Raw genomic sequence first — 13,267 nt, forward strand, 5'->3', positions numbered from 1 at the left:
GTCCAAATTGACCCTATTAAAGAGTGATAGGCATGTCAGAGTAATTAAAGTGATGCCCTCATTATGCATAATGTCCACTGTACAAGCTGTATGATCTGGGGTTGCTTCTAAAGGTCAGGTCTAGACCCAGGAATGTTATTTGGCAATAAAATTAAGTCAGTTGATGACCTCAATGTACTAAATGACCGGTTATTACCTATGTGGAGTTTTTCTTCCATAAAGGCACAGGCATATTCCAGGACTCAAGTTGTGAAAGAGTGATTCTGGGAGCATGAGGAATCTGTTTCACACATGAACTGGCCACCAAATTGTGTGCTGTAATCAAAGCTAAAGTTGACTGAATGAAATCTTCAATCTTTCGGCTGTTGATATCAGATCAATATTATTTTTATGAGTATTGGTATAAAAAAGAAAAGGTGGCATCATGCCATCTTTATAAACTGGTCAATCTGTATGGATAAACTAGCACCTTGTTAAAAATAGGTAAGTGTAGCAGCGCAAGAGACTATTTGATTATTATTTTTTTACCATATGGCATGTCTCATTTGAGAAACTGTATATTCATTTTTCTATATTAATTACCTCACGTAGCATGTACAAGTTACAAGAAATGCCTTTGGTGTCTCTCGTCTGCCATATGAAAGGACTAGGTTTGCATCCCAGCCAAAGTCCCACACGAAGCCACTGGGGTTGATGGGAACCCTTAGAAAGGGCATCCAACATGAAACCTGTGCCAAAAACTAAATGTGAGAATCTGATTATCTACTCTGGCTATGCCAAATGAGAGCAGCCAAAGGGGGAAAAAAAATGTGGCATTCATGAAAATCAATTTAGTTCAGATAAGCATCTTTGCTACTGTATATAAGAGCATGTGAGTACTGTATATTTCCTTATATGGAGGATCAAATGGTTGGCTTTACATTGTGTTGGTGACGAGATACTGCATATTTATGTACAGTATATAGAGATTACACCGTCAACTAATTTATTTCACACACAATATTGGTAAAAATAAGGAACATTCAATTAGGGCAAAATGCCACCTAATACAATGGAAAGGAGTAAGTCTGGCACTATAGCACTCAAAATGCTGCAGTGGCTAGGCTGGCACTACTGAAAGATTAAGTGCTGCGCTTGGAACATGTCATAATTGGAACAAGTCATGGTTGAGACACACTCTTTTGGTGTGTAGTCATTGTTTTGTCTTTCTCAGCTGTCTTAGCTTTGGCCTTAATAGAGATTTCTGAATGTCCCTAAATGTCATGAAATGTTCCGTGACCACACATGGCCATTTATATAGAATTTACACCATTTATAATCATGCACAAGGGTGAATCTGCATTACTGAAGTTGTAGATTTCGATTGTTAATATGCAAACCAGAGGTGACAGTGGAAAGAAGAAAAAAAAAAAAAAAACTCCCTGAGAAGACGGGAAGGAATAAACCTTGATAGCAACCAGGAATGAAATGCAACCAATTTCTTCTGGGTGGCACTCGATTGTGGGATTGTATATCATTACATTATAAAGGTGGAGAAGAGTAAACACACTGAAAGGCTGAAAAAATGTTTAGTATGTGCCTATTGCACAGTTCCAGATGGTGGCTGAAATGATCACCAACGCACCTAATGTTTTTGTTTTGATGCTGGTTTTACCCAGACAGTTGTTAAACTTTCTCAGTTTTGCACTTCGTCTGACAAATGCACTGTAGTCAGAACACTGAATGATATTTTAAATAAACCTGTTTATCTGACTTTTAAAATCTGCACAAAAAGGTATAATTAAAGATTCCTCGGGATCGTAGTGCCAGTTGTATTAACTGCTTTAATTAATAGAGAGAATATCTCAGCAGTGTTTAAAGCTCGACTGTATCACTCAGATCACAACTCGCACCGAAGCAAACGGTACAAATTCGAATCTGTATACTGTTACACCCCTACAAATAAGTGTAGAGTACTTGTGCATGCATGCACGCCCCCCCCAACCCCCCCCCCACACACACACACACACACACACAAACCTCATTCTCCCTTTTTGCAATGCAAATAGAAATCTGATTCACACGCAGACATGCTCACCTTAAGAGCCGATCAATAAAACATCACTTGCAATAAACCGATATGCGCAAAATGTATTTTAACACGCTACAATGAAAATGATGCTTAAATACTGTCAACGGGACAGGAATGGGACCAATAGTTTAACAGCTTTATGGTTCATAAAGTATTGATTCCTGCCTATGGAAACCTTTCTCATGACTCATGTACAGTATGTGTGTCCCGTAGCATTCCTCTTGATGTTGTAAATGAATTTTACTCTTCAATTATGAATTTTAGACCAGCTCTATCTGATTTCCATAGTCTGAAGAACGTAAGAGGGGTCACGTCCTTAGGGCTAATTTGCTAATTGACTTGCAAATGGCTCATAAGGGATCAGTTAAAGTTAAGTGGATGTCGAAAGGTCAGGGTTTCTGTTTAGTGCGGGAAATCAAAGCTCTTTTTCTATCGAGATTAATATTTTGAAGAGGTCTCCCTCTCTATGGGAATTAAATTGTTCCTGTACGTGTATGTGTGTGTGTTAGTGAAGTGTTCTGCTTTTCAACTCTCACGGAAAGAACAAAGAGTTCTTTGTAAAATCCTGGACATACATTTAAGTCCAATCAAACAGTAACTGGCTAGAGTTGTAAATAAACATTGCTGAAAATGTTCACTGCAGAGACATTTATAATAAAGTCTAAATAAAACGCTAGCTGATTACTGATTATTTTGTTATTTACATTCTTTCAAGCATTTTATGGAATATTCATTAGGATAAGCAGATCACAAGATGATGTAAACACATTTTATTAATTTATTAAAAGAAAACCTGCTCTATAATACAAGCCAATGGAATTAAATTGTTTATCTTAAAGTATAATAATAATGATAATAGAAATAAAAAACATAATATTTTGAATGTATAGTTAACTACTCTTCCTGGCCAAAAGAAGTTGCACACTCTAAGATTTCATTCAGTCACATCCAGCTTTGATTACAGCACGCAATGTGGTGGCCAGTTCATGTGTAAAAAAGATTCATCATACTTCCAGAATCACTCTTTCACAATTTGAGTCCTTAAATATGCCAAGGACCACAGATGTGATAACCTGGTCATTCGATACATTCAGGTTATCAGCTGACTTCATTTTATTGCCACCCCAGATCATAACACTGCCTCTAATTTAATTCAATTCAATTTTATTTGTATAGCGCTTTTATTAATTGCCATTGTCGCAAAGCAGCTTTACACAATCAAAAGAAATGAATCTGAATCAAGAAGTCAATCTGAACTTATCAGACTTTACATGAACTTATCAGACCTTTAACATGACCAATCTTTATGCCCCCATGGAAATTAAAGTTTTTTTTTTATTAGTCTCACTAACAAGTGGTTTCCTTATGGCCACACAGTTTAGTCTTAATCCTGAAAAAGTTCATCACATTGTGTGCGTATGGAACAGAAATTAATTTCACTATTAAATATAGCTCTGGCTTTTACTGTTTTTTTTTCTGTTTTTTTTTTTTTACCATGCAACTTTACCAAGTGTTTAGGAGATCTGAGTTTTTTCCAACCACACTTTTTTCATAAGGTTGACGGTTCAGCTCTATCCTCCCAAGTTTTCATAATGTGTTTGAATGGTTCTTAAATCATATTAAATCTCCTTGGTTGTTTTCTTTGCTTTATGCACCCCAAAAATATGCCTCTTCTGAAGTGGTGACTTTTTGGCTAGGCAGTCTACTTTATACTATGTTACTCTGTTTCTTTCTTTAAAGACTAATCCCTGTCTACAGACATTGTGATAAATGAAGCAAATCAGAATAAAACACAATAAAAGGTTTTAGCTCAGATATTTTATTTTACGCAGAATATATTATCATTTTGAGGTGACTGTTTTGGGTAGTTTTTTAATAATAAATAACGATATATATATATATATATATATATATATATATATATATATATATATATAAATGATAAATGGGATTCATATTTGTAGTAGACCATGTGTAAAACCCCATTTCCGGCTTTATTTCAGCTCATTTACTTGCAGTCAACTCCAGTAAATGCTATCTAGTGGACCAGTGCACTATACAAAACTTATTTAGGTCGCACTTTCTGATACATATAAATGTATCATCATCCAACCTTGCAATTTAACAAATTATGGACAGGCGAGAGTCTTCAAAGGGCAGGGAGATGAACTGTTAATCTAATGTCTTTATTACTATTTTTAGATAATAATAATAATAATAATAATAATAATAATAATAGAGTATTTATATATAATTGTATTATTATTATTATTATTATATTTGTAGGTGCTGTCTGTAACGTTGCCATTTCTATGGTTACTACACAAGAGATACAAGGATTTTGTTCAAATCTGTGCTAAGCAGGAATTTCAGTCTCCTGTGCACAAAGCAGATGGAAACATGTCACCATGCCTTTATATCTGCAGACAGATTTTCCAGCATTTAAATCTTTCAAGTCCCTATAAATGGACCTTATAATTTACACCTTAGACTGTCATCAACCTGGATAAGACTTCAAAATAAAAATCTGTATAATTTGTGAAAATATAAACTAAATTATAATTTCAGATTTTGTATTATTAAAAAAGAATAAAGACAAAATAACATTAGATAAGACAAAATAAGAACAACCAGGGCAAAAAAAGTCTTTTGTGTATCCTCAAATGTTCAACAAAGAAGGCAGGCAGAGGGTGAGAGGGATTGTCCATGATGCAGAGAAGTTTCTGCAACATTCTCCCTTCAGACACACCCACCAGAGTCTCCAGTTCAACCACCAGAACTGAATCACTGTTCAGATTAAACAGCTTGTTTGGTCTGTTGGAACCAGCTGCCTCTACACTGCTGCCCCTAAATACCATGGCATAAAGACAACACCTGCCATAGCAAAGTGTGAGAACATGTGCAACACACAATACATTAAAGGACAAGACATTGCAGACATTAAAGGGCCTGAGCCTCCTCAAAAAGGGAACTCAACTCTGTTTAACTCTTAGAAAGAATTTTATTACAAATTGCAATTCTTTTGTGTCACCACAATGACTCCAAAATCTTTTTTTTGGCCATTGACCAGAATTGGCTGGTTTTCAGTTTGATTGGTCATGACCGGTGATCGTCTGATCAGCCTCAGATATAAACGATTATTTAAAGGATGCGAGATTGTGAACAGAATATGGCGAGACGGGAACAAATTTTTATGATGTTACATTATGCATTAAAAGCCTCCGATTTGCCTTTTTCTCCAAACTCGAAGTAATCTGGGAGCGAAGTAATCTCAAACCCACTCATTACACATGCTTACACAAGTCTCAAAACGATGTGAGCGCTAATTAGTTAACAATTGCGTGCGTTAGAAGCCCCACATGACCGCCTTAGAAGCCGCACGCAGCCGTGTGCTCACCGCCACACGCTCAATGTTGCGTTTTTTGAACTTTGGAGGAGGTAAAACATCGCTGCTTCTTTATAATCCTACAGGTAAACTATTTACACATTTTCATCCCATATGATAGAAGTGCATTATTTGCTCAGTTTGGTTATAAATTATAATTATAGCGGATGACAGAGATACATGCTGCTCAGTTGAATGTTGAAGTCTTGTATTTGAAGTTAGTTTGTATTGTTTAAATGCTGCGCTTGTTATTTTAAAATCATAACAAAATCTATTTTTAAAAAACTGTATTTAATATTTGAGTATTTATAAATCATGGTACTTAAAGAAATTGAAATAAAAAAATTGAACCGCACCCTATTATCATTAAAATATAAAATCCCTGACTCCCATCCCTACTGACTACAGTATCATTTACTCACTGACTGATTGTTTAAAGTTTGACAACATGGATATAGGATGGTTTTTTAAGCCATCCTAGTTTTTCCACATTTGTCTCAATAAAATGTTTCAGTCTGTATTTTAATGATTTGATTGCTCTATTCTCTTAATGGTTAAATTATTAATTAATTAACCATTTTTTTGTTCCAATTTTAATCAAACCTTACAATTTTTTTTACCACACAGGAATCTGTACAGGAATAGTTTTATGTAAAAAAAACAAAACAAAAAGACTCTAGAGTCAGAGTGGCAATACAGGAAACAAATGAATTGTGATATGTAACTGAATTCCCCCACCATCTCTTTTTTTCGTTGGTATTTTGGTCCATCCACATGCCATCAGGCTCATCAGACAATTGATACTCCTCACCCCAGAGGTATATCTGTCCTTTTCTGTGGCAGTTACTTAAGGGGTCGAGTTGCCAGCCTAACACCGATTGTCATTCACACCTAACGAGCAGTTTAGGAATGCCAGTTGGCCTCACCTGCATGTCTTTGACCTCTGGGTGGAGACCGGAGTACCCGGGGAAAACCCACCAAGCACAGGGAGAACATGCAAACTTCATGCATACAGACCCAAGTCGGAAATCGTACCCCTAACTGCAAGGTTACAGTGCTAACTGCTAAGCTGCTGTGCCACCATCATTAATTACTAATCTAACTGATGTTCAGTTCTTGCCTATGAAATGATGCATATAAAAACATTCACCTAAACTCATGATGTGTGAATCCGCATCCAAATTTCTCTTATTATCAACATACCTTAGACCATTGCACTAATTTGATATCTTTTCAATGTCACAAAGAAACTTATTCTGTTGATATTTTTTTTTCATTGATCCACCCAATCAATAGATTTTATCTTAACAAACTTTAGACTGACAAACACTGCTTCATCATTAGTGACTAATAACTAAGATCAACACCTGTTCCACACATGTTGTAAGTTCTAACATCTCAAAATACACGTTTCTGTTCCATTTGTTTTATTTATATATAAAACGGTTTGTGAGCCAACTAATACCAAGCAGGTAGCTCCAACGGTGCTCATTTTTTTTCAATTCATTATTGGAAAGCAGCATCTTTGCTATGCAGGGCGCTCACTTTATACTCTGAGCAGTTATGGACTACGCAATCAATTTAACTATATTTTCACAACACTTTTAGCATAACCAGAGGTGACAGAAATACAAAAGCTCAATACTCAAGTCCATTTATCCAGGAACCTCTGTAGTCCAACTAGGGACAGTGAGGGCCAATGGTGACCATTGTGTTTATTCTCATTTTTATGACCGTCGTAGGACCACCAGTCAACATTCAGACTATGCATCACACACTATGGGCAATTTGGTCGGCACACAGATCGCAAGGCAATAATCGAACCCGGACCCTGGAGGTGCAAGGCGACTATGCTAACCACTAAGCTACCTTGCCACCGAACGTATAAGTACTTACCTAAACATTTAGTACAAGTAGAAGTACAAGTAGAAGTACCACTCCACATTCGTTCTTTCAAAGTATTAGGTATGTTCTCTAATACAGTATGTACATTAAGTACAAAAGTACAAGTACTTGACAAAGAAACCGATTTTTCTGGATTTTTATCTGATTGAGTTACTGATGAACAATAATTTAATATCAGTTGCTGTTAATGATATAAATGTGCAGGTCTAGTAAAGACGTACTGAGCATACATAAAGCTAGTATGCTCAGTACGTTAGCTAATTGGCTAAATAATTTCTTATCTTAACTTGTCAAGTGCCTCTGTTTGAAAGCCTCTGCAGAAGTATACAAAGCCAGAGACCAAGTGGGTGGGATCTGTTGGTCAGATATAAGAAGTAAAAGCCCAGTTTTTTCATCACACTATGTAATGAGTAGAGGTAAAAAGTATCATATAAGGGAAACACTCTTATTCTGTACAGGTACAAGGCAAATCTTTATTTAGTACAGTAACAGAGTGTTTTAACTCTATTACTTGTCACCCCTGAACACAACTGATAGCAGAACTGAGTTGCTGAGTGTCTCACACATCCAGATCAGAAACCCAGTCCTATGTTTTCCTCACGTTTTCTAATGTGGTTAAGTCTTTCGCTCTGTCGAATCAGACTGTGTGTGGATTATGTGTAAGACTCCTTTTTAATACCATAATACTGTTGAATGTTAATTAATTTTCTATAGCAGCAGCTCTCATAGCAGTTCCAGCTGCAGCATTTATATTCAACCCGGTCTCACAGAACGAAAAAAAGAAAGAGAAATGAGGAAAAAGAAATGTTTGCCTACAACTTATCTGCAGAACTGCCTATACTGTATGTTAAATTTCAATGATCTGGCCCGCGCATATGTTGCATACCAACATTTCAAAAATTCATTTATTCACGCCCGTCTCTATCACTATGCTATTTGAGTAAGATCAATATGTCATAAATCATTTTTCTTGTGCTGGTGCCAGCATGTTGATATTCACTGTATACAAGGTGCTGCAAATAAGTTGCATATGCAGGGTTTTTTTATGTAAAAGCAGGATGTTATAGTAATATGGTCTTTGTACTCTACTACATTAACATTTCAATAGTGACAACTCATTTACAGGGACCTGTATGGCGCACACTTCTCACAAACAGGTTTAGTGTTGATAAGGCTTTCTGTGAGACCGGGATGTTTTAGTAATATGGTCTTCCTAAAGTGTTAACACTGCTGTAGTGGCAGCTTATTCACAGAGATTTGTAAAGAAGACACTTTACATGAACACAGATGCTTTCTTTAGTTTTGTTTTCGTATTAACTTCAGGTGAGAGAAAAGGTACATTCTCGTAAGTTAAGTATTAACAAACACGTTTCCTGGACCTTCTACAACTGTGCACACTGATCAGCCATAACATCAGCACCAAACAACATTAACACATTGACACTCATTATTAATTATATACAAGTAAACTGGTGACAGGATCATGGGCACCAAAGGCTCACCCATTCCTTTTAGGTCCAAAGGCCAGCCTGTCAGATCCAATTCCACAGAAAAGCAAATGTAGTAAAAATCGACCAAAAAAAATAAAATATCTATGCTGGCAAGATATAAAGGCACAATAACACCCAGTGCACCACAGCCTGCCATGCACAAGGCCCAGCGGGCAAGGAGCCCAGGGTCACAGACCTGGCCTCCAAACTCCCCAGATCCCAATTCGAACGAGCAACGATGTTCAGCACAATGCACAGCACCCAAAGAATCCACTGCCAATGTCCTGGTGCCTGCGCCATAAATGAAATTAAAATGTTGAGTAAAAATCGCCAGATTATAGCACAGCATCCGGTAATTTTTTTTACACAAATAAAGCGCTTTTTCCCTCGAGGTGGGTGTGCCACTCGTTAGTTAACTGTAGAGTATGCAGCAGACACAGAAGCGACCGTAATACATCTATAAGCTGCCACAATCCTCACAAAACACAAACGTGAACTGTGAAACAGTGTTGCTTAAAACAAGGCAAGTAGACTATGAAAACTGAACTTTTAAAGATGAATTGACGAGCGATGTATGTTTATTTTTCCTGCTGAAGTTTAAAACCAGTTTGTCTCACAGCTCAGATACTGTGATGCTAATAAAAAGAAGTCATTTGAAGCACCACTATGACATACTGTAAAACACGGATCGTTAGAGCAAATATATGCACAGCAGTTTCAGGTGGGGCCTGTAAAATACCCGAACTGAGAGTGCACTGGTATGTCCTAAAATCTACTTAAAAGTTGAAGCGTTATGAAGAAGTTATAAGCAGTTATGTGCCAGACTTTGTCACAGTATCTGATCTACCCTGATCTGATCTATTCACTCATCAAATACCACACAGGATGTGTATTGAGCTGACGACAAAAGAAAATAAATAATATAATTGATTACATTAAAGCTGATCATCTTATTTTTATCTTTACCCTATCAATTATTTCTACAAACTCTTTAACTGTCAACAACGTACTCTAAATATTTCTATACAACGGCAGGCCCAATTGTGTTTACATATGACATAAAAAAAAATCAATAAAACAGTATGGACAAAAGATATATCACCTGCCGCTAAACTGTGGAGACGTGTGCCAAGCAAAACACTGACTGCAGGGAAGTGGAGAGCATGGTAAATGGTACAAGACATGACTCAAATAACAATCTAGCAACTAAAAAGGTTAAGTGGATAAGAATTGCTTGGTTGAAGAAGTGTGATTTGATAAGCACTTACATGACTTATCCTAAAGACTTTATAAAAAAAACATCAGGTTCTTGGATGAAGACCGTGAAAACTCACTGTTACTGATATAAACAACGTTTTTCATGTTTATTTGTTTTTTTGTTTCACCACATTCAGAATTTCCTTTGTCCATTATATAGGACTATAAAACTACAGACAATTTACTGTGAAAATATGGACCATTTTGACATTTGATAACATTTTATTTTCTGTACAGTCTGGTTTGGTCTTCACTGTGCATAACTATATACTGTACGTACGACACCCACATGTACATATTCACACAAGTATCAATCAAATATAACCGAGTTAACACATACTGCAATAGTTGAAGTATGACATGTGTTAACATATTTATGTAACAAGCTCCTTCTGCCATATTTGTAATCTTGCAAATGTATTAGAGACACTGCCAACTCGCCAACTGACTGTAGGGGCATTTATTTTCTGCACTAAGGGCACATAAGTACAGTTTGTACACTGTGTAGGATCCTTTACATTTCAATATAATCCTCTAGGTTGGCTGTGATTGAAAGTATAACTCAGGGAGCATAAATGTAAGAGCATCAAGACATACACACACATCTACTTTTGGCCTGGCAAGAGTCAAAGACGTCTGAAACGAGGTTACATTACATTTCCGGTTCTGGGCCTGAATTATTATAATTGTACGCAGTCATAAACTCTAACAAAGTTCACAAACTAATCTTATGGTCACAAACTTATAGTTGGGAATTTTCTGCAAATCTCCTGCCACTTCACAGGTGCAGGGTCCCTACTGTAGTTCAATCATGAGCATGAGTTATGGTTCAACATGCCCAGCGTTCATAGCTCAGGCTCTGGATCCAGCACCCTTAACCAGGGTAAAGTGGTTAACGATTAGTTACACCTCTGCTTTCCATCCTCAGTGACGTGCCTTACTGATTTTTGTCCAAATTAAATTGCTTAACATATAAAGTGGTCCAAAGAAATAAACATTGGTGTCAAACACTACAAGCCTGCTATATTTATTAGACGTTAGATGCTATATATATATATATATATATATATATATATATATTTTATTTTTTGGATCAGCCATAACATTAAAACCACCTGACTAATATTGTAATGGGCGCTGTGCCAGAACTGCTCGAGGCATGGACTGCACATAACCTCTGAAGATGTGCAGTGTTATCAGTATGCCATGGAGCAGACTTGTTTGTCCAGCACATCCCACAGATACTCGGATTGAAATGTGGGGAATTTGGAGGGCAAATCAATACCTTCAACTGTTTGTCATGTTCTTCAAACTGTTACTAAACAATTATTACACTGTGGCAGGGAGTATTATCCTGCTGAAAGAAACCACTGCCATTAGGCAATATCGTTGCCAGCAAGGGGTGTACTCGGTTATGCAACAATGTTTAGGTAGGTGGTACGTGTCAGAGTAACATACAAATGAATGCCAGGACACAAGGTTTTCCAGCTAAACATTGCCCAGAGCATTACAGTACACTGCATCTGCCAGCTTGTCTTCTTTACATAGTGCACCCTGGTGCCATCTCTTCCCCAGGTAAGCACCCGACTGTCAACATTCTAAAGACCACATGCATTTTCAGACCAGTTCAGTTTCTTTCATTGCACCACGATCCAGTTGTGATGCTCACATGCCCATTGCGGGCACTTTCTGTGGTCAGGAATATCACTCTGACCCATCTTTAGGTACGCAGCTCCATATGCAGCACTGTGCACCTTTCTGCCATAGCCAGCATTAACTCTTTAGGCAAATTGTTTAGTAGCTCTTCTGTGGGATCACACCCTCAGGACATGTCTTCGATACCCCCAAAAGAGTCTTATCAGTAAGTCTTTGGCACCCAGAGGGACTTTTCATAGGTGCCGAACCCTGTATCCTGGGCGCACTCCATGAGACTTTTTGGAGATGCTCTAACATCCTCACTTCACTGGTCAGTGCTTTGAATATTATAGATATAAAGACACAGAGAAGGCACAGAGATTAACAGCATGAATTAATTGTAAAACCTGTTGCACAGTGTGCATCGCATAACACCCAGTGTGAATTTTTATTTTTTTTTTTGCCTCAGGGAAGATGTAAAACACTCGCACATGCTGGGTGTGGACACACACACACATACACACCTTCAAGCATTGCCGATTCACTTAATAGAATTAATACACAGCATTTGGCTGCACAGCATGATTTTGGCTCTCAAGCCACTGTAATGCAGCGAATAAATCTCAGAGTTCAATAAACACATACATCACTTAAATAACTCTTGTTCATTCAACACTGCAACTCTCAGCTCGTGTTCCAAAAACATGCATTATATGTGCGAAATCCAGTTAACGGACAAACACTCGAGCATTCTGAAATGGACATGTCCCTTATGGAAATAAAGCATATCATCGAAACACATCGATCACTGTAGCAAACACACACCTTCTGAAACGATGCAGTAACTTTTTTTGGTGTGCGCATTACGCGCTAATAACTCTTTGCGCGCTCCTGGACATCTGTAGGACTACAGTATGTATGTACACGCGTGCGCGCGTGCGTTTATGCGTGCGCGTGTGTGTTTTTGCCTGTCCCTCACCTCTGGCCCCGACGGGCGGCAGAAACACGCTGAAGGCTGCCACGAGGCTCCAGCACAGACCGCATCCGCTCCACGGGCGCGCCATCACTGCTCAGCTCGCCCCTCCGGTCCCCGCGGACGCCTGCATCTGTGTGCGCGCACCGCTGTGACGGGTCGCCCGCGCGTGCACGCTCTGCGAGGCGCCTTATGATATAAAAGAAATAAAACGGAGTCATCCACTGGAGCGCACCGGGACCAGTGCGTGCAGGAGTGCGATGCTTCGCAAGAGAGTAAATATATTGAGCCAAGGAGACGCACACTCACACACACACACACACACCGGGAACGAGAGAGAGAGAGAGAGAGAGAGATGTCCTTCAGCTACGGAGATTTCTAAGGCGCAGAGGGAGCCGCCCGCGCGTGCCAGAGCTCTCCGTAACTCAGGATGAGACGCGAACAGCTGGGAGAGCTAGCGAGGTTTCATTGCTGCGATTCGGGCTGCGCAGGGGCACTTCGCCAAAGAGAGAGAGAGAGAAAGAAAGAGAGAGAGATAGAGAGCAACAGCT

General features: G+C 38.3%; 1 protein-coding gene across 1 annotated transcript in view; it reads right to left on the reverse strand.

Moving 5' to 3' along the window:
• Positions 1 to 12,970, reverse strand: part of unc5da (unc-5 netrin receptor Da) — a 259,004-nt gene extending 246,034 nt beyond the window's left edge. The window contains exon 1 of the mRNA XM_053479213.1: positions 12,723 to 12,970. Coding sequence (XP_053335188.1) covers positions 12,723 to 12,807 — 85 coding nt within the window. The 5' untranslated portion in view covers positions 12,808 to 12,970. The remainder of the gene's footprint in view (positions 1 to 12,722) is intronic.
• Positions 12,971 to 13,267: the final 297 nt, after the last annotated feature.

Source organism: Clarias gariepinus, chromosome 19, assembly GCF_024256425.1.
Source record: "Clarias gariepinus isolate MV-2021 ecotype Netherlands chromosome 19, CGAR_prim_01v2, whole genome shotgun sequence".
Taxonomy (NCBI): domain Eukaryota; kingdom Metazoa; phylum Chordata; class Actinopteri; order Siluriformes; family Clariidae; genus Clarias; species Clarias gariepinus.